General features: G+C 37.7%; 2 protein-coding genes across 9 annotated transcripts in view; both read left to right on the top strand.

The window, feature by feature from the left end:
* The window catches only part of LOC127440525 (microtubule-associated serine/threonine-protein kinase 3-like), a 52,510-nt gene extending 45,649 nt beyond the window's left edge, over nucleotides 1-6,861 (top strand). For both annotated transcript variants that reach the window (XM_051697161.1, XM_051697160.1), the window contains 7 exons: nucleotides 1,178-1,302; nucleotides 1,426-1,623; nucleotides 1,900-2,126; nucleotides 3,302-3,424; nucleotides 3,509-3,645; nucleotides 3,753-3,931; nucleotides 5,886-6,861. In XM_051697161.1, coding sequence (XP_051553121.1) covers nucleotides 1,178-1,302; nucleotides 1,426-1,623; nucleotides 1,900-2,126; nucleotides 3,302-3,424; nucleotides 3,509-3,645; nucleotides 3,753-3,931; nucleotides 5,886-6,697 — 1,801 coding nt within the window. In that variant the 3' untranslated portion in view covers nucleotides 6,698-6,861. The remainder of the gene's footprint in view (nucleotides 1-1,177; nucleotides 1,303-1,425; nucleotides 1,624-1,899; nucleotides 2,127-3,301; nucleotides 3,425-3,508; nucleotides 3,646-3,752; nucleotides 3,932-5,885) is intronic.
* Nucleotides 6,862-8,500: 1,639 nt separating this feature from the next.
* LOC127440526 (phosphatidylinositol 3-kinase regulatory subunit beta-like) overlaps nucleotides 8,501-27,385 on the top strand; it is a 35,554-nt gene continuing 16,669 nt past the window's right edge. For 3 of the 7 annotated variants that reach the window (XM_051697162.1, XM_051697164.1, XM_051697165.1), the window contains exons 1-4: nucleotides 8,501-8,638; nucleotides 13,843-14,561; nucleotides 26,575-26,667; nucleotides 27,232-27,303. In XM_051697162.1, the coding sequence (XP_051553122.1) occupies nucleotides 14,237-14,561; nucleotides 26,575-26,667; nucleotides 27,232-27,303 (490 nt within the window). In that variant the 5' untranslated portion in view covers nucleotides 8,501-8,638; nucleotides 13,843-14,236. Of the gene's footprint in view, nucleotides 8,639-11,268; nucleotides 13,176-13,842; nucleotides 14,562-26,574; nucleotides 26,668-27,231; nucleotides 27,304-27,385 lie in introns of those variants that run through there. The other 4 variants (XM_051697163.1, XM_051697166.1, XM_051697167.1 and 1 more) reach the window with 4 other exon arrangements.

A 27,385-nucleotide genomic window follows, 5' to 3' on the forward strand; every position in this document is an offset into this window, starting at 1 on the left:
GTTAAAATACTCAGTGTCAACACCAATAGAAGATTTGAGGGGGTCTAAATGAAAGTATTGGGTGTAACAGAATAAGGAGGCTGGTAGAAAGAGGCAGATACCCAGGGAATTGAGATGCAGAAGAGGTCAAAATAAAAGTTCATGCATAACATTCTCCCGTTCCTCAGTAAATATTTAAAATAAAGGGGAAAGATAATGTAACTCAGGTATGTGTTGAAATAAGACCAGAAGTAATGTATAAATATTTCTTATTACCTCATGTGTATTATGATTATTATTGTATTGTTTTTATATATATATATATATATATATATATATATATATATATATATATTTTATTTATTTTTTTATTTCTCTTTTCCTCTTCTTAAAATGTATACTTTTCTGATTGAAACTAGATACGAGCATGATGGAATTGATGATGCATCTTTTTTTTTTTTTTTTTTTTTTTGCTTGAATCTTTCCCAATAATAATAATAAAAATACTCAGTGTTTCAAAAGTATAGCTACAACATGTAAACAATATGCGTTTTAACGTGATTTTAGTGTGATAGAATCGCCTACTAACCTTTTCTATGTAAAGTTATGCAATGATGTTGTAACTCTTTAAACCCTAAAATAACCATAAAAGCTCAAATAGTTTTGTTTTAACTGAAGAATTCCTGTAAGTGATTAAAAAAATTTATAAGCTTCAAATTTCTTCCTTTTAAACCCTTAAAAATGGGCCCTATTCACTTCCATTGTAAGTGCCTCACTGTAACCTCGATTTTTGCCTTTTTTTTTTTTTTTTTTTAAGAAAAGGAGGGAGTCGTCTAAATAATTTTTGCCACAAATGCTTTCAACTGAGCTTAACTAGTATTAAACCCAGAATATTCATTTAAGGCAGAAAAATTTAACTAAAAATGCAATATAACATTATAATTTCTAAATTGATACCTGGAAACCACTGGACTTATATGCAACATAATAAAGTCATGTGACGACAATATAGCATACTGCTGTTAAAGGCGTTGTTGAAATGTTGTTTTTACTAGCAATAAGAATGAATGTGTCTAAAGGGTATAGTAAAACATTAATAATTTTAACTTGATTTAAGATCATTTATAATAAATCATTTTTGAAATGCTGTTTGTTTGCTCATTTAAGTTGAAGTTTGTTCATTTCTCTTCTAACTCAGCCCAAGTCCGAGGCCAAGAGCATCATCCAGTTCATCCCATCCTGAGAGTGGCTCTAGTCCTCTCATTCTGAACAGCACTCAGAGCCTTGAGGCAATGCCACATTTTGCCTTTCCTGAGGATGAAGGTAACTAATTTTATTTACAGGTTTTAATCTAGTAATTGGTGAAATTTAAAAGCAGCAAGTGAATTGACCAGTCCGCAAATGTTTACGTTTTTGCATGTTTTTTTTTGTTGTTGTTTTTTATAGAAGGACTTGTCTCAAATCTTCGGCGAATTCGTCTGCGCAGCAACTCCACTGGAACAAGACCTGCTAGTGGCAGGGACCACAAGGGCCCACGCCAACTTGGGCTCCAGCAAGAGACCACCGAGAAATCAAGATCACATTTTACATGCAAAGTCTCAAAATCTGCATCTGTATCTGGCCTGTCCCTCATCGTCACAGCTGGTACTGTGAGCTCTGCTAAGATGTATTCATGCACATTATGTAGCATCATGTGATACCATCACATTGATATCACCTGAACTTCATGTGATTTAAAACTATAAGGGAAGCATGGGGTTTCAAGAGAACAATGAACAGTTGTGAGGATGAGAGAGCTTATTGAAGAGGATGAAATTACTTGATATTAAAAAAGAAATCTTTGGTGTCAGATATTGCCATAATTCAGAAACATCAGTAGGTTGGTGCTGTAAGGTCACTATTTCCTTTATTTTTATACAGATGACATCCCTGGTGGGTTCCAGACAAATCCCATGTCCTCGCACTCCCTCTCATCCAACCCTTCATCTCGGGACTCTTCCCCCAACCGAGACCTCTCTCTCAGTGTCAGCAGCCTTCGTCCTCCTGTGGTCATCCACAGCTCTGGGAGGAAGTATGGCTTTGCGATCCGTGCCATTCGGGTCTACATGGGGGACACAGATGTGTACACGGTGCACCACATGGTCTGGGTGAGTATTATGGATGTAATGTGAATTACAGTCACAGTGAATGGACAATTAAAAGCATACACTTAAAGTCCACCTCACTGTATGGTTTTGAAATGGAGAGTTTTGACTGGATGAGCTGTACATGCTATATTATAGGGATAGTTCACCCATAAATGAGAATTCTTTAATAATTTACTCACCCTCATGCCATCCCAGATGTCTATGACTTTTTCTTCTGCTGAACACAAAGATTTTTAGAAGAATATTTCAGCTCTGTATGTCCATACAATGCAAGTGAATGGTGGCCAGAACTCTGAAGGTCCAAATATCACTTAAAGGCATCATAAAAGTAATCCATATGACTCCAGTGGTTTAATCAATGTCTTCTGAAGCAATCCAATCGGTTTTAGCTGAGAACAGACCAAAATGTAACTCCTTTTTCACTAAAATTCTTGACAGCAGTCTCCTTGGCGATCATGATTTCAGGCTCGATTACACTTCCTATATTGCCACCTAGCACTCTGTGCATGTGTCAAGCACTAGGAAGCATAATCGAGCTTGAAATCATGATGGTGCCTGGAGACTGCAATGGCAAGGTTTACAGTGAAAAAGGAGTTATATTTTGGTTTGTTCTCAGTGAAAACCGATTGGATCGCTACAAAAGACATTGATTAAACCACTGGAGTCGTATGGATTAGTTTTATGATGTTATATTTGGACCTTCAGAGTTCTGGCCACCATTCACTTGCATTGTGAGGACCAACACAGCTGAAATATTCTTCTAAAAATCTTCATTTGTGTTCTGCAGAAGAAAAAAGTCATACACGTCTGGGGTGGCATGAGGGTGAATAAACGATAAGATAATATTTTTTTTGGGGTGAATTATCCCTTTAATGCGCTGAGTTGCTACATGCTTGGGAACCACAAACAGCCTACCATTAGGATAATAAACTAGATTACTTAGCAGAAGAATTGCTTATAAATAATAAATGTAACTTTTCATTGAACATTGGTGTCTTAGTCTGAGTGCCTGATTCCCTGTACTCTGTGGTAAACTCTGTGGTTACTGTAATGTGTGGCATGGGTTATTGCTCAGTTAACCATATTTAGTGACTTGAAAATTAGAATCCAGTGCATAAAAATGTGATTTGTTGGTTTGACCCATTTATACATGAGTTGATGTGTTATTTATCTAGAGTGTTGAAGATGGCAGCCCTGCTCACGAGGCTGGACTGAGGGCTGGTGACCTCATAACTCATGTGAATGGAGAGTCTGTTCAGGGTCTGGTGCACACTGATGTGGTGGAGCTTTTGCTGAAAGTGAGATTCTCAATTGAATTTGGAATTCAAACACCAGTCTTAGAAGGATAGGGCTACATGCTTGATCTTTTTTTTTCTTTGTAGAGTGGGAGTAAAGTGACCCTGCAGACAACTCCACTTGAGAATACCTCCATTAAAACTGGGCCTGCAAGAAAGACCAGCTGCAAGGGAAAGATGGCACGACGCAGCAAAAAAAGCAAAAGGAAAGAGGGTCAAGACAGGTTGGAAGGCTGTTTTGTAGTATCTTCTTGACCCTGCTTCTTGTCTACCACCCACTGAGAGCGAAAAATCTAACCCAACCCCAACCTTTGTGTCATTACTTTCCTAGCAAACGACATAACCTTTTAAAGAAGCTGCCCAAGCATAATCCAGGGATACAGAATAGTCGCAGTTTCTTTGCGGGTTTCCAGCACTCACCTAACGACAGCCTATCAGATTCCCCAACACCAAGCCTGTCTCCTGGACCCAATACTCCATGTAGAAGCCCAGCTCCAGATGTGTCATGTGGTATGCCTCAGTCTTCTCTCCTATTTTTCGATGCAATCTTTAAGTGATGCAGTTTATAATCAGTTACTTTATATTCAAAATGAATATGAGATTGCACAGTTTATTGGAGGAGCAATGCAGGATCAAATTGTAGTTATTTTTTGTTCGAATTTATGGACAGTATGCCTCAAACATATTCATCTGCTGAGACATTACGTGTCAAACAAGGTACCCATGGACATGAAAAACCTGGAAATAGTTTTAAAGAGAGAGTTCAAAAATAAAAATCTATAATTGTTTACTCACCCTAATGTTGCCTCAAACCCATATGACTTTCTTCAATGAAACAAAAAAGGTGACCTTTCAAGTCTTCTCAGGGTTTATTTTGCCATAATGTAAATGAATAGCGACTCCGGTCTGTAATGCTCAAAAATGGACAAATACACAATAAAACCACTGTAAAATTGATTGATATGACTCATGCACTATATTCCAAGTCTTCTGAAGTGATAAAATCACTTTGTGCAATGAACAGAATGAAATGCGAGTCTTTATTCACCATCAAATCAAATCAATAACAAAGCTCTTAAATCAACTATGGTGGCTTGTATGTTGATAATATCAAACCCAGTTGGTTCTCGTTTCATGACCAAACCACAAAGACCCCGTTTACACCTGGTATTCAGATGCGTCTTGGGTGATCTGATCACATGTGGTAAGGTGAGACACATTGTTGACACATGGTCACGTCTCCTTTGGACTCTTGTGATCGGATTTGGAGGGGAGGTTCTCTGTTTCATGACGACATACATCAATCACTATGTCAGTGTGTTACTGCATGACATTAAAGTGCAACAACATACAAAGTTAGAAAAGACAAAGAAAGCGCAAAAAAACGGCGCGCTATTTCTCCCAGATGCATCTGAAATTTATTCCAAGCACAAAAGCAAAATTTTTAGCACAATTATCCATTATTTAGTGGATTACCTGTATTAACCTGAGCTGCAGATGTTCGTGCTTCTCATAAGTGTCTGTGCATGTTGATTTCAGACACACTGAAGATCATCCATGAAGTTCTCATGTCTTTGTACTATATAATATATATATATATATATATATATATATATATATATATATATATATATATATATATATATACGCTTTTAAAATTTTTCTGATCGGACAGTTATTTCCTTTTAAACCGCTCGTAACCATCAAAGTTTAAACTCTTGGTTTTGCGCTGCAGTTAATTGACAGGTGAGGGGCGCACCTCACTGCTGCCGGTGCGCATACAGGATGGATTAGCATTGTGGTCATATGCGTTTTTAACCAAATTCATTTGTGTTTTTTTTTTTATCTTATCACAAAACGTTTTAGACCCTGTTTGGACCTGTATTTAGCACTGACCACATGTGATCAGATCACCAAAAACGCATCTTAATACCAGGTGGAAATGGAGTCAAAATGATCATATCACTTCAGAATACTATCGATTACATTTACTGTGGTTTTATGGTGTTTTTTAAATATTTTTGGGGCGATTTTTTTTTTCAAGCTGGACAGTCACTTTTCTCATTTATAATGGCAAATAAACCCTTTGAAGACCAAAAATCACCTTTTGTGTTCCACATAAGAAAGCAAGTAAAACGAGTGTGGAACAACATTAAGATGAGTCGAGAGTGAATGAATTTTCCTTTTGGAGTGAACTATTTATTTAAAACTGATTTTCAGACCTGAAAAACTAATGGAAATTCATAAAAAGTTAGTCAACAAAAATGCATGGAAATCTCTACTGAAAATTAATTTTGCATGGAAATTTCTATAGTAATCACATACGACTGGAAGAGTCATGGAAATTCATTGGTCAAAAGGTCTGGGAACCCATGTCTAAAATAAAGTAGAGCTTTAGCATTCTTTTATAATAAAAACGTTTTATAATAGGACATGATTGGCATTTCTTCTACTCTATCCACAGATTCTAACTCACCACAGAGTTCCTCACCATGCTCAAGCTCTCCAAATTCACCAATCCCTCAAAGTCGACCAAGTTCTCTTCATGTTTTGGGATCTAAGATTGGCCTTCGCTACAGTAAAGCAGGCCGATGCAAGTCTACCAACAGTATTCCCCCTTCTCCCCTTGCCTGCAATCCATCTTCACAACCTTTGTCTCCACAGTGTTCTCCATCTTCCCTCTCTGGGATGCCTAAAAGCCTCCACTCATTTCATAATAAGATGATGTCCCCACCAACCATTGTTCGACAGACGGTGTGTCCCCGCAGTGCAGAATCACCCCGCTCGCCATTGCTGAACAGGATCCAGTCATCTGAGAGGCTCTCCGGTGCCCAGTATGGAGACAAAAAGGCCTTTTCCACTCAGAGGCACACTGTGGAGGTTCCCCAGGGTGAGGCCGAAGTGCTCGAGTCACAAACTATTGACATTGCCTCAGGCTTTGTTTGTGTTGGTGACCATGCTAGACGAGGGTTGCATCTGGCTGGTCAGCAAGTGAGGGACTCTGATAGACCAGATGAGGTGGTGGTTATGAGGAAGCTGAACTTCTCTGAGAGACAAGATTCGTTTAAAAAGCAGGAAGCAGTTCAGGAGGTCAGCTTTGATGACTTTGATGACAAAGATGTCACAATGTCTACACCAGTGCCATCTCATCCTCAGTTCAAATCAGCATGGGTCATGGCAACACAGGCGGAGGGGAGTTCTGAAACTCCAAAGAGCAAGACAGATGAGCTTGGATCCAAGCTAAAGGAGCAGAGGGAACGAGAGGATGAGTGTTAACCTTAGAAAAGTCCAGAAAACTGTGAGACTCGGATGAACGGTTGCTTCCATGATAACCTTAAATCAAAATCGGAGAAAAGGCAAGGGTAGGACAGAAGTCTTTGTCTAGCATCACTTATTCATAAGTAGAAGTCATTCACCTGTTTTTTTTTTTTTTTTTTCTAGACACATTTTTTTTATCAGTTAGCACAAAGAACTTTTGTAGATTTTTGAAAAGTTTATTTATTACATTGATAGTCATGCGTTTATATGAGACGGGAATAGAATGGTCCTACAATAGAAATGTTTTGTAAGAATTTGCACATACATGGTCCTGCTGAGGTTCAGTTACCTTTATTTCATTCTCATATCATTAAGATAAAAATCTAAAATGATCCAATCAGTCATTTCTAATTGGTCAACTAGATACGTTATTTTAACTGAGATCCTTTTTTGCATTTTATCATTGCCGTTTGGTCAAATTGAATGAACAAGAAATTAATCTTGCATTCAGTTGGTAATGTCTCTCAATACCCAAATAATGATTTGTATGAAGCCATTTGGCCACGGTTGGCATTTTAGTGTATCAAATTTACCTGAACATAAAAGTTCTCATTACTTAGAACAAAATGGCTTACTAATTCTAATTTGGTAATACATTTTTATTTATAATGTTTTGGCATTGTATTTGTTGTTACAGCATTGTACAACTGAATTAATTTTAACTGTATAACCTTGAACACACTTTCACAAATGGTGGTTTTCTGTCTATCAGTGTTCAGTGAATTCAAGAGAAAAGCCATTTTCACAACAGCTGCGTGTTTTGGTGACTTACAATTATACTCTGCGCAATAACTTTCTGCGATGTTGACAATTGCTTGTTTGGTATTACAGAAGTTACAGAAATTACTTGATTATGCGTACCGTGAGCTTTCTGTGTAATAAACTGCTGTTTCCTGATTAATTAATCAAATCTAAAAATACAGAAGATGAAGTTCAGACGTTTGTCAATTTTGTGAATTTTAAATCGCACTCCTAGCCTGACTTGTCTCTTCTTATGTACTACAGAGTAGTGTGACTATTTCCTTGAGTTCACATATTACCTTTATTTTTATTATTATTTTTTGTATGGTTGTGTTGTTGTTTTTAAAAGTTGTATATCTGTATAGTGAAATCTAAATGCATCATTGCAAGGTTTCTTAATTTTTTTTTTTTTTTACACAGCCTGATATAAGGCACTCAGAATTGATCCAAGACTCTTGACTATATCCACTTACCCTCAACTGAGCTTGTAAAGATTGGATTTAATTGATTAAATGTATAAAATAGCTAATAATCCTATTTTCTGTGGTTTCAGTTCTTTTCCTATTGGAACTGCGTGATATGTCTACTGCCTGCAACCTGTAATTCCTCATTGAGAGACCATAATGTGGCCTCTTAACAGGAAATGTTAGAAAAGGAAAGTTATTTCCAGTATTCATTAGTTCACTTTCAAGCAGCGTTGGATGACCGGAAGCTAGGTTACACAGGCATATCGAAGTAATTTCCTGAAAAGTTTACAGATAATCAGTAGGGTAATTTTTGTAGAAATAGAGCTTCCTATTAAAACAATAGCTTGAAACTGATTCATTTCACAAAAATGTCCCAGCTAATCTACTGAGAATGAACATATTTAAGAAAGTTCGTTTTATTTCTGGTAGGTCTACATTTTTGATAGACAGTTTTAATTGATGGCTTATACCACAGCGGGATGGCGCAATAAGGAGTGAACGATATTTTCATCCTGTGTTAGCCGAGATTTGCTCTTTCGGATGTTTTCGGCTCATTCCGCTGTTTTCTTTCACAAGTTCTCACGCAGTCCTGCCCGCTCCGTGCTGCCTGTGCAGGAAAATGGCAGTTCAGCAAGTTGAAAAAATTCGTGCGGAATGAAAAGGAAACAGAAAGCAAACTGGAAGTTAAAAGGTAAGGCTAGTCGACTGTTGAGTGCACATTTCATTTGAAAGCTCAAAAGAAAACCGTCAAAGCCTTTGCGACGATTTGCCACGGGTAAGTTTTCCCAAGTTTGACACATTATGTTACTGTACTAAACTGGTTGGCTAGCTAGCAGTCTCCAAACGTACGAAAATGGTGGAAAAGACACTCTGTGTGCCGCCGTAACACAGAATACGTGGACTTGTATGCTTCTAACTATAAATCAACGTTTTATTTCTTCGTAAAATCCGGATTTACTGGGCGGCATAAATGTGCAACCTGATATGCGTTAGGTTTGCATGATGCACAAGCGTGTTCGCAGCAGATCACTCAGAGCTCCGTGCATGACAATAATCACTTGAGCCCTGCACAGCTTTTGAGCTCCGTGTTAAGTTGGCCGAACTTTTTAAATCCAATTCAAACGTTTCTGAATTCGAAGTGTGCGTTGATCGGCTACTGTTTATTTTCGCGGCCCTTATTTCACAAAATTCAGCTTCTGAGTTACAGTATCTAAAGTCAATATCACTTTCAAAAGTGTTACAATATACAGTACGCCACTCCTAGACATAATAATTGACAAGTAATTCTATTCATTAGTTTTAACCACTTAATGTCACGGCGACAATGATAAGAACAAAGTAAAAAAAAAAAAAACAGATAGTTCCGAGCTTGAATTCTGATTGGATGAGCTGCGTTCGAAGCTGTTTTAAAACGACAAACACACACCTGACATAGCACATTTTGTATAAAAGCGCCCACAGTATAGTAAGGAAAAATAACTATATTACTTGGCGGACATATTGTTTATTCAGATTGTTATTAATATTACATTAAAGTGCTTATGTAAAATTGGTCTTTCATCATTTTGCTGTTGCTACCGTTTTATAAAAGCAGTAAATCACTGTATGTTACAGTGATTTTAGCATGGGTAAGGGCTGTTATTTAAACCTGTGGTACTTAAACCCTATGGTAAAATCATTGTAATGCCACTCTACTCCAGGCATGCATTACAGTGATTTTATCACAGGTAAAGGCTGTTATTTAAACCCTGTGGGAAAATGACCGGAAGCTTGGGCTTATTGATTTAGAGTAGCAATCAGTTAGCTGAGAGAAATAGTTTGTTTTGTGGTCACAATTTTTCAGTTAGGCTACATCATTCATTGACTACGTAAAAAAACAAAAATAAACTGTGATTAAAGTGCTTTACTAGCTTTCTACTTTGTGTGTTAACATTTTTAATAGTGGTCAACCAATATGGTTTTTTTAATTGCCAGTGCCGATATTCAGAGAGCAGGGTGGCCGATAGGCCGATACAATGCCGATATATCACACAATTTAATATAGTAAATAACTGTAAGGGGGTTCAGTGGAAAGGAGGCGGCGAGAACCGGCTTGACAACTTAAATAATAATTTAATAAACAACTTAAACAAAAACACAACCATAAACACACAGTACAGCTACCTGTAATTCTCTCTCTCTTGAACTGTCATCCCCGGCCACCTTTATCCCTCGCGCACCCCATCAGGCTGATTGGGGACCGGGCGTGCGTCATTCCAGCCCGGCCCCGCCCTCCTCGGCTCTACACTCCTCCCGGCGTTGCCTCAGGCCGGGGAGCCCCCGGCATGACGTACATCCCCCCCTTCCTCTCCGGGGGGGCGTGCCTTGCTCCCCGACTGCCGGCGGGTCATCCCCGCCTTTCTCGACCTGGGAGGAGACAGGAGGGGAAAATCAACAAAACAAAATAGGCGAGGGAAAGGCCAACACGGAGCGACAGAGAGAGGAGAGAGAGAAAAAGAAACTCACCGGTTCTCTGATGCGCCGTCGCGTGGTGCTCGATCACTCCTCCACCCTCTCAGGCGGACGGCAGCCGCTCCTCCCCGGGCGGACCGGAGTCAGACCTCCGACCCCCAGCAGACAGAACGCGTTCCCGGCGTCCCGTGGGGACACTCCTCCGCCCCTGGCAGCGGCCCTACCACTCCAGGCGGTCGGGGAGTCGCTTCCCTCCTCCCCCCGCGGACGGCGGTCTTCTCTCGACCCCTCCATGGGAATCCCTCCTCCTTCCCGGGTTTCGGCACCAGTGTAAGGGGGTTCAGTGGAAAGGAGGAGGCGAGAACCGGCTTGACAACTTAAATAAAACACTCAACCATAAACACACAGTACAGCTGCCTGTAATTCTCTCTCTTTTGAACTGTCGTCCCCGGCCGCTTTTATCCCTCGCGCGCCCCATCAGGCTGATTGGGGACCGGGCGTGCGTCATTCCAGCCCGGCCCTGCCCTCCTCGGCTCTACAAAAACATAAAATTGCTAAATAAATTCATAAACTCTTATTTAGCACTATATTTACTCAGTTTCACACAAAACTTTAACTTTGTAAAAAAAAATTGTATTTTAATGGTAGATTGCAGTTTCTTCTGATTTATGTTTAGTCATAAAATTTTAGTAATTTATTTGCACATGAAGAAATTGTTAATATATTAGGAAGAAGGAAATAACAGTACACACAGTAGTTCAGCAACCATGGATGGCATGTCCACATTAGCAATCACACTGTCATTGAATACATACATTTAAGTATTTTAATATTATAGTTTCAACACACCTGATGCAGCAACCGCTCCACATTAAACTGTATGCTTATTATGATCTTCTTTGAAGTGGTTATAAAGTGCTCTCGTGTGCTAGACAACTTGGGTCTTGTTTTTTTCCGCTTCAACTTTTCTCTGTTGTTTTTCAAACGAGTCTCATCATGCAACACATTTTTCACTTTGCTGTGAAGTGACATCACTGACAGGGCTTCTCCATGCTTATCGCAAATATCCAACTAATCGATAATTAAATTCGTTGTCGATGATTTCCATTATCGATAATTAGCGATTTTATTGGTTAGTTGTTGCAGCCCTAAGTGTCAGGGAACTGCTGAGGAGAGGTTGAAGTTGATAGAATACATGCTTTAGAGGTAAATAAATGAGTGTTCCACAGGATGATGGATCTGCTCAAGTTTTGTGAGGTTTGTTTATTACATCTGTTTAAACAAGATATGCACATATTTGCAGACGTTATATGATATTATTTGTATTGATATTTGCATTTTATCATTAGATAAGACAGTTAAAAGTTACAGGGAACTGTTGAGGAGATAGAGGGAGAATGAAACAGGTGAGCACTTTAACATAATGAGCTCAAATGCGTCTGTCTTGGCTCTGATATGTGGACCATTTAAATGAGACAAATCAGCCAAAGGGGAAAATTTATCAGCCAATGCCAATAATTAAAAAAGTCAGAATATCTGCCAATTGATCGCTTCGGCGATATATCGGTCAACCACAAATTTTGAATCGTTGTATGTATGTAGTTTCTTTGGCCCTGCACGATCCAAGCTTTAAAAGGACATAATGTTTGAAGAATATTATCTGTCACCAGACTCATTGGCAGTAGTCAAGCTACCTTGCCCAATGAAATGATAGAAAAAAAAAATACATTCATAAGATTTCTGTACTCAGGCAGGCTCATCATATTCCTTCTCGACACACAAATTGCAAAATACTGTCCTAATTTCTTTCATCTTAGATTTTTCCCTGGATAGATTAAGCTCCTTCCTCGGTAGCCCCAGGCAGAATGCACAGTACAACAGAGAATCCTGATCCTGTTTCCTCAGTTGAACTCTGAAATCGAGTCCTCTGCTCTTCCTTGCTTTTTAAAGATGCTTTCAGAAATTATCTTGTAATGTTTTATATAGTCCTGGTTAGATAAGGTTTATTTATATTTGTGTGCATCTTGCTTGTCATTCCAGTGCATTGATGTGTATTCTTCTGTCTTGTCTCTCATTCAAATAATGAATATCATACATAATGTCCCTATAATTTCCTCCTATGCAAAGATTGAGCAGAAAAAGCTAATAATTTAGTTTATTGGTTTGGGTTTTGATCACTGCCTAGATACATTTTCTAATATTAGAACGTTTCCTTGATTTGCCCCAGCTTCTCTGGTGATTCTTGAGCACATGGCCATATGCTGCCCAATAGGAATACAGGATTACCTTTTCCCTTCTGTAGCAGCAGTGAGTTTCCTGGCTGAATTCATTAATTATTTTGTGGGCTGCCTTGGTCACTGTGTTTAGCAAACTGCTCTGCTCAAACTGAATGAAGGAGAGGAAAGGATGCATAGAGAGCATTTAAATTTGTCAGCCGCTGTTCTACAGCTTAAGCCATGTGCCTGACTGTAATGATGAAGATTTTTCTCATCCGAAGTTTTAATTTTAGCACTCAGGCTCCTGGATCTTTTCTTTTTTCTGAATGATCTACATCATAAAACAGCGGTTCTGTTACATTGATGTACTTTTAGTTATAATAATGAAAAGGCGGAAAGGGGGATGACGTGTTTTTGTTTTGGAGGGGGTGTTTTGGTGGTGTGAGGATTGCGGGCTCTGGTTGGGTATGTCAATGCCACGTGTCTGTGCTAGCACCTCTCTTCGCCACACAGAGGATGTCAGACTGAGACCCTAGTGCGCCTTGCCAGTTATTAAGTGGGGTGAGTTTTGCCCAGTTATGCCTGCCTCACTGTTGTCAAACTCTTTCGCGTTGTTTTTGATCATAATCTTTCCACAGGTTTGGTAAAGCTGTCAAAAATGGCTCGTTTTTGGTGATTTAGCTTAAGCCTCTGCTTCTATGTTGCGCGTGCGCATAGAAAAATTATATGTTTTGCTGTTCTGTAATATAAGATGGTACATATTGCATCCATTTCAAGTATGGCAAAATCAACTAGGTGCTTTCTCTGGCACATGGACTCTTGGAAAGTATGGATTTCATGTTGCAAGGTTTGGCAACTCGTGACCTGCACTCATTCGGCCATCCTAATTCTACAAACTCTACATTTCAACAAAGAAGATCTTTAGCAAATATTAGATTGACAGTTATTTTTTTAAGTTAATTACTGCGGTATATAGGAAACTCACATTTCTAGCTTTCAGATTTTTGAAGGTAAGCACAGTAGCTTGTTTATTGGTTTAGTTTGCTTTAAAATTATGGTGATCATAGTTTCTTATATAATGACTTGCTGTGCCCATTGTATGATGTATGTGTGATATGTGTCATAATTTGGGACACTAGGTTGTTTTGTAGCTTTTGTGGTTGTGCGGGGTGGTACGATTTTTGCAAGTTTTTTGCTCTAAAATATTGCTGTGTTTTTTCCCCTTCAGTAATCACGTTACACCGGGAGGATCACATCCTTAGAGGGAATGTTGAGCAACCTGCTACACCAGTTAATTTGGCAAAATAAATCTTAATCTTATTTAAACTCAAGACCTTTTTGTCTGTGCCTGAATGAGCATGTTGCGTACTCATTCCCTCTGTTCCATCATTTGGTTGAACCGTGGGTTCAAGTTGAGAAAAGTGCCCTGTTCTGCCAACACTGGACAGGTCTAAGCTTCAGCGTTCCTTCACACTGCACAGGCCCACTCTGTTGGACATGCTTATAAGCTCCAGTCATTAGTCCTTAGCTTTAAACAAAACGTCCCACCATTCGCCCTCCCAAAGTTTCATCCTCAGTCCTGTGCTCTTTTCTTTTGGGTGATTTTTATTTCATACTCGAAAATGGCTGCCGATGGCTTCCAGTACAGATCTCTGTATGCCTACCGTAAGGACTGGGAGGACGATATTGACCTTGAACCTGGTGATGTTCTGACTGTCGACAAAGCGTCTCTACTGTCACTGGGCGTCAAAGAGGGAGATGAGAAGCACCCAGAGTGCATTGACTGGATCTTGGGTTTTAATGAGCGAACCAAACAGAGGGGAGACTTTCCAGGGACGTACGTGCAGTATGTTGGACCTGTGAAAATGTCAGTGCTGTCCTGCCAGCCTCGTTCTCAGAGACCACTTCCTGCTGTTCCCATACCTGAGCCAGCAGCCTCTGCACAAGGTAAGGTTAAGTCCAGAAACCTCTCTGAAACTGTTACAGTGCTGTCACATCTGTGTATTTTTTCTGTCTTATGCAGACATTTTTTAAATTATTTTTTTTTTTACAAATGGTCAACCAATAAAAATGCATTCACTTTTTTTTGGTGTAAACTTTACTCTGTTAACCTCTGACTAAACCTCTTAATCTATGCTAACAAACTGTGATAAATCTTTTTAGTTTTTGGAATGAAGCAAATTCATTTTGGTCCCCAAGGTCATTTAGCACACCCTTTATGTAGATCATACATTAGCATATACCCTTGGATATCTTGTGTCTCTTTCCCCAAACCACTTCTGTTCCTGTATTCCTCTGGCACTCTCCCGAGTTCTCTATTCTCCTCCTCCACTCTGTATGCCTGCAGGAAGCAGCAGAGGGTTCTTAATAATAATTTGTTTGTTAAGGAATATTCCAAGTTCAATACAAGTTAAGCGCAATCCAAAAATAATTAAGGCCCAAGCATTGAAAGTGTGAATGCCCTATTGTTTTTCTAAGGATTATTATTCTTGTTTTTTCAAGGTTTTCGTTACTTTTGGGGTACTTAACGTGCGTGAAAACTCTTGAAATTTTGCAGCTTTGAACTTTGGATTCATGTGACTGGCACCAAATTTGTGCAACATCATGCCAAGACATTATAGATGCTAAATTGCGAACTGATTTTTAATATTTTGAACGGTGTCTATGACAAAGCAATACATTTATGGCGAAAAATGGAAAACAGGAAGTGCCTTATATCTTCTGTGTGCAATGTGTGATTTAGATCAAAACTGAGATGTATGTATAGACTTGGGGGCTAATCACATGGATTTAACGGTCATAGTTCAACCACCTGGCAGCAGGAAATGTGGTTCTTACAACAGACTGTAAAATAGTCCTCTTATATTTACTCAGATTGCTTCAAAATTGTTTAGCATAATGTCAAATGCCAAATGCATATGTCCACCGTGCATTGTTTTCCGAAAGCCACCAGGTGGAAATGGACTAGTTGTGCTTGGACCCGTCATCGCTGCTTCCAGCTATATTTTCAACTCCTTTTCTTTAAAAAGTTCCTCCTTTTCTTTTAAAAGGGCAATCTGGGTTATAATGAGGCACTTACAATGGAAGTAAATGGGGCTATTCTGTAAACGTTAAAATATTCATTGTTTCAAAAGTATAGCACCAAGATGTAAGCAATATGTGTCAACAGGATTTTAGTGTGAAAATGTCTTACTAACATTTTCTGTGTAAAGTTATATTCAGTTTTACAATTTTGTTGCCATGACGACGTAATGCCATAAACCCTAAAACAATTATAAAAAGTATGATTTAAACATCTTTACAGCTCAAATAATACACAAGTTTTAACAGAACAATTATTGTAATTGCTTTTATAAAATTATAAGCTTCAGATTTCTGTCTTAATCCCTCCAAATATTGGCCCCATTCACTTCAATAGTAAGTGTAAGTGTCTCACTGTAACCAGAGTATGTGAGCGGAGCGGTGTAACACACTCCATGCGCTCCGCTCACGGCCCAAGCGGATGCTCCGCTCAAGTACCGCTCACGCTCACCGGTAAAAAAAGTTTGCTCAAATCCCACTTCGACATGAAATTTCTCTGTAGTATACTTGTTTCCAGGCACGCACACACGCCCGAGCAACTGCCCCTTTGCCCACATGGGTTGAGGTGCACCTCTGGGTGAAATATAGGCTGGCTAGGCTGACAATTATTAAATGTTCTACCAGATCTTCCTTATCATTTGTAATCAGTCAAATATTTCTCTGTTAGCACAAATGCCATTGAACATCTTCAGTTAATCACTTAAAAAAACATTAAAGTTCTAGATTACCTTTATTTACTTCAAATAAGTCATCAATCATGCCTCTTCAAGTGATAAAAACATATGTGCATTGGTGCGGAAACTCGCATACACACAAATTTGCGCTTTCAGTTTAAACATGACAGACCCAGAAAAACACAGTCTTTTCAAATTTAACTTTTTTTTTCGAGTCCTTTATGGCAATAATGAAAACATGGATTGGTACCAGGAAAAGTATTACATGTTAATGTGAAATTCATAATTGTTCTTCAGTGATTATTAGGCTACTGTAGATTTGATACATTAATAGGTTACTGATTTAATGCTATCAGACTTTAGGTCAGTAAATTAAAATGAGCAATTTCTCATCCTAATTTTGTGTTCAGCTGTAAAGGGTGTATCAAGTTATCAAGAAATGAGCAGTGAATGTTTTTCTCTTTTTCAGTATTGTTGCTTGATTAATATCCCCTATAATTATATATGTACGAATTGTATGCAATCTAAAGGACTGTGGTTAATTATATAATAATTATTATATTAGATACCATGTGCCCCATTTGTTTTTCTTTGATATTTTTAAAGCAGCGTAAAGTGAATCTGAACTTTATGTGCGTCAAACAATCATGTGTTGTGTATGCGCTCTTTGTATGTACAGCAGGGTTTAACCATGGATTTAACAAAAACAAAAAAATTGTTCTGCATAAAGTGAGATTTTGTCCAGTATATATTAGATGAAATCATGTTTAATGATCCCAAAACAAATACAAATTATTTAATTCACGAATTGCACAGCCTTCATTTAAGATTTGTTTTTTCTAATGTACAATCATTTCAGCTTTTTTCTCTGCGCTTGAATGCAGCAAAGCGATGTCGGAAGATGTTACTCGCAACCACTAATCTAGAGTCAGTTTTTTATGTTTCACTTATCGTTAAGGTGTGGATTTGGCTTTGGGGAAACTGACCAGCTGTTAGGCTATGTGCCACTTCATCCTGAAGCAGAAATCGAAAGCAACAGGCGGTCGATTAATTGAGATAATTTTGCTATGAAATTCTTTATCAATCACATGCTCAATTGTACAATGGAAGCATGAAAGCAGAATGCTGCACCTGCAAATTAGGACACATTGATCTGCAAGATCACACATGTTTATTAGTTTTGATGCAGGGAATTTTGTGTGTGTGTTTGCCGGGATTCAAGGACGCAACCTAATGATCGCAGCTAACGTTCGCAACCCCGCAGAACCGGGCCTGCATCTAGCTGGCAGCTGCACTGACATGATTGCAAAACAACAAGATACCTTACTATCTACTTATCTATTAATTTATTATTGAATGGTAGTGTAGCCTACTAGCTCACCTTTTGCTGCGCTACCATGTTCGCGTAGCACATCCTCATGCTTTCTGGCAATGTGACGCGTACGATTCCAAAAGGAATATTTGCTAATTTTCACGGTTTCTCCACACTCTCTTTTGATTTCCTCGTTCTTAACTTTGATTTATGTAGGCTATAAGGTTTGCAACTTCATTAAAACAATGTTTGAACTCCATAACCTATTGCTTATTTTGCAGGTTACCAAACCAGCATATCACAAAGCGCATTCTGGTGTGAGTGAGCATGCTCTGACTATAACCTAGATTTAGTTTTTTTTTTAAAGAAAAGGAGGGACGAGTCGAAATTATTTTTTGTGCTAATCAATATTATTCCACAAATGCTGTCGAGCTTCGATTTTATGACCTATAAATAAAATTTCTTACCAAGTTGCTTGGTGTATTGTAGACAGTGATTGATGGTGTGAAGTATACCCAATGACACCCATTCAATGAGGTTTAGAAATTGCAATCATGTAGGTATTAAAATGCTTGAAGAGTTTCATAGATGGTTAGAGTAACTATTCCGTGCCAGCGAATTAATGTTGAAATCACTCCCTAAATTGCATTATTGACAAAGTATGTTATATGTCTTCAGCTGTAGTAGACATTCTAAACTCATGACCTTCATTGTTAAATTATTTATTGCATGTTAGGATTTAGATTAAATGAACATAAATGCTATAGAATATATTTAAATAGCTATAAATCTACAATTCATATCCATATGAATTCTTCCAGGAATCCAGGTAATTCTTTAAATTAACATAACAGTTGCAACACCACAGGCTGATAAAGAAAGCTTCAAGTCTATTAGGCCCAATGCCTCATCTGCAGAATGATTAGTATTTTGTACATATGAAGGTCATGCAAACTTTGAAGTGCTAAAGTTTCCCTAATTTAAATTAAAACAGACCTTTTTTCTGTGTGAAAGGTCTTTGAAAGGCAGCAATTGATGAATATGATGTAGCTGAAAGGTATGAAGATATACTGCATATTTTAATGATAAAAGGGCAGTAACACAATTTTATTTTCTTTAAAGACTACTTAAAATATCCTTAATAACAGTCTAATCATTTTAAACAGCTTAATAGGTTATTGGTCTACTAGCTCTTAACCTGCCCCACATGAAAGACGTTTGCATACAGTATCTAAATCCAGAATGTTTTCCATTTTTCCCTCTTGTGGTTGATGACCTCGCAGAACCTCTATCTTAAAGGAATAGTTCTTCCAAAAATTAAAATTTGCTGATAATTTACTCACCCTCAGGCCATCCAAGATGTATCTGAGTTTCTTTCTTCATCAAAACAGAATTTAAGATTTTTAGGATTTCATTTCAGGCCTCCTCCTCTAAACAATGCAAGTGAATGTCCTCCATTTTTTGACTGTCCAAAATTCATATTTAGGGTGTATCAGAATAATCCACACAACTCTAAATATTCGACAAATAAAGTTCTTCTGAACCCAAATGATTGATTATTTTTAGAAACAAAACAATACTTATATACTATTTAACTACAAATGTTCACTTCCGTACATCTCTGTGACGCGCACTCATGAGAGGGATGACGTAAGCTCGTTGGTAAGGTCACACATCACGTGGAGGAGGAGGCAGGAAGCGCATCATTGTTTACAAGAGAAACTTGCACAGACCACAGACCAAGCACCATTCACAAACCAAAACAGTCCAAAACAATTTCAAAACAATATAAAATAAAAAATAAGTTCCAAATAATAATAAAAAAAAAAAAACATTACTTCAGTATATAACCATCCTTTATTTCAGAGCAATGCCGTTGCGTTATCTACTTGTGCTTTTTCTTTAGCAGAAATATATAGGCTATATGATTGTCAGGAATTCAAGCCACACAAGTTGTAGTTAGTGAAACCAAGTGCGAGAGCATTTACTGAGATTTACAGGATTTACAGTGTTTACACAGTGAGATCGATGGTACAGGTGATATCACAGAAGAGAAGCATCACAAACTTATTTATGCAGGCAGTGATGAGCGAGTGAATTGAGTGCAGGTGTGGTGAATTAGAAATCGTTTCTGAAGGTTGAAGCATCCAGGATACACAAGCCAAACGACCATTTTGAACGATACAAATCTACAGCAAAGACAATTAAACTTTTGTACAGCGCTGCTCCTCTTGTAAACAATGACGTGCTTCCTGACTCCTCCTCGATGTGACGCGTGACATTACCAACAAGCTTACGTCATCCCTCTCATGAGTGCGCGTCACAGAGATGTACGGAAGTGAACATTTGTAGTTAAAAAGTATATAAGTATTGTTTTGTTTTTCTCAAAATAATCAATCGTTTGCGTCCAGAAAAACGTTATTTGTCGACTGGAGTCGTGTGGATTATTTTGATGCACCCTAAATATGCATTTTGGACCATCAAAAAATGGAGGACATTCACTTGCATTGTTTAGAGGAGGAGGCCTGAAATGAAATCCTAAAAGTCTTAAATTCTGTTTTGATGAAGAAAGAAACTCAGATACATCTTGGATGGCCTGAGGACACGGACATTCACCCAAAAATGTTCATTTTTGGGTGAACTATTCCTTTAAGATTGAGGTTCTGCGAGGTCGTATTGTTTGTATAATTTTTTCCCCCAGCGGGAGTAATTGACAACACACGTTTTGTGCTCTCTTATAGTTACTTTGGCAAAATACCATGTGCAGAGAAAATGTCAATATGCATAGCAATAATGCATCATTTTGGAAATATAATTTGTGAAATATTAGTTGGATGATAAAACTGAGAACATTTTGTGGTGGGGGAAAATTTCCATTTCAAAATTTTGCAACATTTTACCTCACAATTCTTTACTGATATTTGAATCCCAAGAAGAAGTATTTTTAGTTAATTGTCCACACTAATATTCTTGGGGGAAAAGAGATTGACCACCACACACAGCAAGGGTGTGAGAAGATGAAACATACTGCTGTAAAAATTATTTCTATTCAACCAAATGGTAAACTCGAGCCAAAATTAAAGCGTTTTTGTGTAAATATAAAGGTGCTGGAACCAAGGTATGATGTTCCATTTGATTACTTTCTCTTATTTGGAACTTGAAAATAGTCAAAGTAAATGAAATACACTCAACTTGGTCTCACAATATGCCACATTTCACAATCTGATGTGTGAAGAAGTGAGAGAAAAAAAAACAATAAATCACAGTTTTGAATCGCAATACACTAAACATAAAGATTTCTAATATTATCGTACTGCAATAATATAATATTGTATCGGCAGGTCCCTTCTTATTCCCACTCCTAATATTTATCATTACTGACATACGGTAGCTGTTGCTTTTTTGACATGAAGAATATTAAAATGGCCATATGGTGTTTTCCATTTCTAAGTTTATAATCTAATCTTATTCACATATAGTTGGATATACATTTAGTATGATATAATTTAAATGCACAAGCACTATCCTCACAGAAATAGCATACAAAATATAATTTGGTTGTTTCACAGCTTGTGGCAAACATTCCTTTTTCCCCTCTTTCTTTTCCTGGCCTCAGTTTTACTGCTTGTTGAAGTGAACCATGGCTTGGCATTTCTACAGTCTCCTCCTATTCCTCCTCCCCTGTTTCACAAACTCTTCTGATACTGTCTCCAGGCAGCTATAAACTATACACTCGCAACAATTCTCATAAAAAGAAGGCCCCTTGAATTTTCCCTTAGCTCCTTACCCTGAACTTCCTTTCACAGAATTAGTAGAGGGCTAGTTAAGGCCTCCAATCTGAGCCTGTATTAGAGTCTCAATTCTTTCCTGTAGTGCTTTGGCCTATGTTCAGAAAGTGGGCATGTTTTTACGTAAACTGTACAGCATGCTTTATCTGTAAATTTTTACATTTAATAACAGCAGTTAAAAAGATTCCCAATGCGTTTTTTTATTTTATTTTTATCATTTGTCATTTTTTATGCATTTAACACAATTTGATCCAAAGCGACTTCGAGTGGTGTATACGTTTCATCAGTATGCATGTTTTCTGGGAATGAAACCCATGACCATGACTTTTTAGGGCCATGGTCTTCTAGTTGAGCTACAGTTTCTCAAATTAGATACATTTATTTTTATTCATTGTTTAATATGCATATTTAATGGTACTTCTAAATTACTTTTTAAAATGCTCGTCTATGCATTTATGCAAAATGTGTTTAATCTCTTATTACTGTATATTGGAATGCAGTTTTCTGTTGCAGTCTGTCAGTGCATAAATCCTGTTGGGCTTGAAGCTGATTTTGCACAACAATAAGACAAAAGAAACTTAAGCTATATAAGACTGTCTCTTATAGTTGCAGCTTTTGTGTTGTGGTATTTCCTAATACCGTTTGCATTGCATTAAGATTAAAACATGTAGAGAGGTTTAGAGCTCCAGTGAAAGGAAATGGGCTGGACCTTAGCATAGCCATGAATAATGTTGCCAGATTACTGAGCAGTACAAAGCAATGTGGGTGAAAGTTGTCTTACATAATCATATTCAGAGAGTACAGACATCATTTTTCATTAGTAGAGCATGGCCGAATATACATTTATAAACACAGATTGCAAGTGAGGCAAATACACATATATGTAAAACTGCCAAGTTGACGGGTTGTTTAAAAGTGAAGTTTTTGAATTTTTTGTGTTTTTCTAGGTGAATTTTAGATGTTTAAAAACTTTTTCCTATTCCAGCTTAATATGCAGAAACAACTATAAGTAAGCCATTCGTTGGTTGATTTTGCTTAAAGTGTGATATCTGCAGCTCTATGCTGCAAAAATATTATTTCAAATCATACTCTCTGTGAGCATCCCGATCAACCAATGGCATAATTGAGAGTGTTTCCATGAAAATTTAGCAATAGAACTAAAATATTTTTTTCTATTGCCTACTTCAATCAACAACTTAAAAAACAATGGAAAAATATTAAATTACTTTTTAAATGTTATTATGGCATTTGCAATTCTTCATGGTATTGTAGCTCATGTCTTCTTGAAAGATGTCAGGTACACAGTCTTGTACCTTTGACTTTTTGTCCAATATATACACAGTATATATTATTTTAATTGTCCAATTTTAGAACTTTTTAAGGAGGACTTTATGAAATCCCTATGGAGAAATGTAATGGAAAAAATACATCTCTTGCGCTACATTTGGTGCCACTAGTGGCGCAGAAATCACACACTTCACCTTCAGTGTAATTTCAGCAAGCGTAGAAAATTATAACCAGCAGATCAGCAGTTGCTATCTCTCATTAACCAAGTGTATCTATGTGGTCATGATAAAATTTGCCTGGACGGTATACTCCTGGAGAAGTGACAGCCTGACTACTGCTGAACAAAGCAAGCTGTTGCTATAATCATATGATTAGCTGTTGCAGTTGTTTTTCCCAGGGCATGTTCAGTTGCAGGCCAGCCAAAATGCAGACTACCAGATGACTATAATTGGGTAATGATTAGTTGGTTCTTTCTCCAAAAACCAACAATAACTTCAGGGCTACAGCTGTTTTTCCTAAAAGCAGCATTTTGCACAGAAACCCCTGCTACGTGTTCATGAGTGTTTGTGCCAGTGCGTTTGGATACTGTCTTCTGCATATCAACAGCAATTTAGTGTGTTTGTATGAAAAGGAACACCCTTAATTCGTTTATTCATTATTTTTTTTGTCTAAAACCACAGAAGTGCTCCCTGTAGTGCAAGCTGCCATTTTGTAAGTACTTTCTGTGAGTTTCTTGTATATGACCTTGTACCTCAAAGACAATGTTAAAATTTAATTTTTTAACACCAACCACCAGTCCGGTACTTTTTGTTCAGTGGCGGCTGATTTTTTTTATTTTTTTTTTTAGAAACTAACATGATACTAAAGTGGACCAAAAATATATCTAACTCCATTTTCAAGGCCAGTAAGTGTGAATGCAAAGAAAAGTGTTCTTTTTTTGGTCCACATAATGTGGTCTTTGTGCATTTGTTTTTATTTTCATATACAGTACTGTGCAAAATTCTTAGGCACGTAAGATGTTTCACAAAAGCATTTGTCTTAAGATGGTTCTTTATATCTTCAGCTTTAGTATGTCAATAGGAAATATAAATGTTAGACTCCCAAACATTAATTTTGCAAATAGAAAAGATTAGAATAGAAGAACAGGGAGCCCTGCAACAGATGTCATGGCCCCCACAAAGCCCCCACTGAACATCGTGTCAGTCTGAGATAACATAAAGTGACAGAATCAGTTGAGACAGCCTAAATAGATAGAAGAACTGTGGCGAATTCTCCAAGAAGCTTGGAACATCCTATCTGCCAACAACCAAGAAAAACTGTTTCCCGGTGTACCTAGGAGAATTGGTGCTGTTTTAAAGGCAAAGGTGGTCACACCGAATATTGATTTAGCTTTTTTATGTTTACTGGACTTTGTATAACATTAAGTGATAAATGAAAACTGTTTATTTAATTATTTTTGAAGACATCCTCACTATACAACATTTTTCACAAGTGCCTAAAACCTTTGCACAGTACTGTATATAGTGAGTTATTTTATATATTTGAAATGGAAAAATAAAATTGCTGGTAAACTTTTAAATGACAAGTAAAATTGGGCATACACCAGCCACTGTGGGCAAAAAAACAAAGACAAAATTCCCACCCTTGACAGTATTTCTAAAAGTCAGTTTCAGATGCATTGGCAATGTAAAGATCCATGGATTATCCAGGAGAATATTTGCATTAGAAAGAAATCTTACCCTTTAGTGGAAAATGAGAAAAGCCTTATTCTTTTTTTTTTTTCCAGTAAATATAATGCAGGAATTAAGGATAGAACAGATGGATTCATGTCAGGGGCAGTGGTGAATGCGCAAAGAGGAAAAGTTGGGGGCGGAAGAGGCAGGCTTTCTGTGCGTAAGAGGGAATAAACTTCCATGTTAATGTGCAGTGGAAAAGTGGAATGTGCTGACATGGCACTTTGTCTGAACTCCAAAATTAATAATCAGACGTGGTTTAGCCTTGCACTGCCAGGAGGCGAAGGCAGGCAAGCTCTGGCCTCTTTGTGGTGGGCCTGAAAAGGAGGGTCTGGCACACTGCCATTGGGGTTTTGCTTGTTCAGGATTTTTGATTAAAACTTTTATTGTGCTCTGCTCACGCAATGGGCCAAGGCAGCGCTCACTCCAGAACGGCTAGAATAAGACACGAGGAAATGGAGGTTTTTTTTTTTTTTTCCTCCATTAAAAAGCTTTTGTATAGAGATTTTCTTTTCCATGTTTTCTTCAGTTTAGCTCAGTCCATTTAGTATTTTAAACTACTTTTACTATTACATTGCATACTCTTTACTGTTTTATCATTTAATGTTTTGAAATGTCTGTTTAGTTTTTAGTTAGTTATTTTTGCATTAATCTGTGTTCGGAAACAGTTTTAGGATTGTTTCCAAAGACAAAATCAGACACTTTTAAATGCAAGAGAGCTAGAAGTTTTTTTTTTTTTTTTTTTTTTTTTCTCCAAAGAACAAGCAAGAAAGCAGAATATAAAAATTCTCATAAAGCCTGTATGCAGTTATGCATCCCAAAACCATCACTCTCCTAAAAGAAATGTGAGACGTGGCTTGCATCAAGTTCAGCACTGGCTCTGAAGTCTGAGGTGCAAAAATACCCTGATTTTATACAAGAGCCTTGTCATTAAATCACATCAACAGCCTCCTCCGCAAGGCAGCTGTTGCTTTTGGCAGCTTTAGTATTCCACGAAGGACGGCACATTTAGGTCTATATTTAAAAAAGGTAACAGGCAAGTCAAAGTCAAATGTAAAACATTGACCTCTTGACAGTGAGTCACAACAGTAGGTAGGAAGGCTGCAATCTTGCAAACCACACTTCGAAAGTCAGAATGCAAAATATGAGCGATGAGTAAAAGTTTCTTGTGTGTTAAAACATTTTTTACTTTAACGTATACATTTTACAGTTTAATTATTTGGCATCCATAAATAGTGTGCAAAAAAAGTGCTGTTGATCATTAAGCTCAGGAGATCGAACCAAATTTTTATAAGATGTTTTTTTCTTTTTCTTTTTGTAACCCTGATACCACAATAACAGGGTTGCATGCGAAGCTTGACAAATGAGTCAAGTTTTAAAAAAAAATTTTATACAAATTTTTGTAGTAGGGGGAAAATCATGCGTAATGTGTGACATTTTGGTCATTAAAATTATGTAGTAATTCAAAATATTTCAATTTGAATGTAGAATTCAATTTGATTGATTATGTCAAGACCTCAAAGGTCGGGCCTGCTCAATTTTTCCCCATTTTGGCCTGATATTTGTTGTTTAAAACTAGCTACTTTGAATGCTAGGATGCTAAAGTAGTTCATCTATGTAACAGTATAAGGACATGCAAGGAGGAGGCGGGAACTAGCTGAACAACCAACGTAACTTTTAATGTAAAACTCAACATAAAACAATCACACACATGCAGCGCAGCCGCGTGCATCACTCTCTCTCGAACTAGCACCTCCGGCTCCACTTTATCTCGCTCTCCCGCTGATCAGCTGATTTAGTGCCAGCCGTGCACCATCACGGCCCGACCACACCCTCCTCCTCATCACAATCTTACATATCTAATAGTTCTCAAAACAAAAAACATGGGATTTGTGCCTCTAATGCCTTAAAAAAAAAACAGTCATGGGACACCAACATGTTCCATATTTGTGGAATGTGCCATTTACTACTCTCACTTTACTTAGAAAAAGAATACAATTAAATGTACAATGAAAAAACATAAAATGTGGCAATATTATCCTATAAAATGTTCAATGAACAGTTTCCCCCCCCCTACCATTTCAGTTGTTCCAGTCCTGGACTTGACCAAACAGTTCACACACCTGGAAACTGCTCCCCCTAATCTTGTTAAGTTGGTTGAAGCAATAGAGCGGACAGGTAATATTTTTCTCTCATTGATTGTCATGCTAAGGGCTTTATTGTATGTGGTTAGTTCATTAAGACCATTAAGACTTAATTCGTGCAAGCAGCAAGAATCACAACAGAGCCCCTTTAGCCACAAGAAAGAATGAAAATAATTGCAGTTAAACTTGGGATGTCTTTATTTAATAGATTATTACCACATTAAAAAAAACTGTTGAAAGCCGAGGAGGTGTGAAATGTTTCTTATTACACCATATGGCAGTTATTAACATCCATATTTTCTCTTTTGCTCTGTACCGCCCCTCTCTTTTACCTCCAAGTGAGAGACGGAGTGATGCTCAGACTGTCTGGCTTGACTCAAGCCTTCTTCGCACTTCCTCATACACTAAAACAGAGCGCATGGACTCAGCTATCATACATAGCTAGAGCTGTTTTCCCACTTCTGCCGATAGCGTGACTGGATATATTTATATCTCTGGGCTTTTACATTTAATGTTTTGATGTGACTGCTCCGTTAATCCAAGCCAGCATGGAAGGTCTATTTTTAAGAGATGAACTAACGCCTAGATTTTCTGTTAGGTCTGGACTGTAGGACACTGTACAGGACATCCACTGCTTCAGCCTCTGACAGTCAAAGACAGAGCCTCTGTGGTAAGTTATATTGCAATTGACATGCTTTTCCACATAGGTATGCACTTCCTGTGCAGGAGAAGGCACATTATTCACATACTTG

Source organism: Myxocyprinus asiaticus, chromosome 5 (assembly GCF_019703515.2).
Source record: "Myxocyprinus asiaticus isolate MX2 ecotype Aquarium Trade chromosome 5, UBuf_Myxa_2, whole genome shotgun sequence".
Lineage (NCBI taxonomy): Eukaryota > Metazoa > Chordata > Actinopteri > Cypriniformes > Catostomidae > Myxocyprinus > Myxocyprinus asiaticus.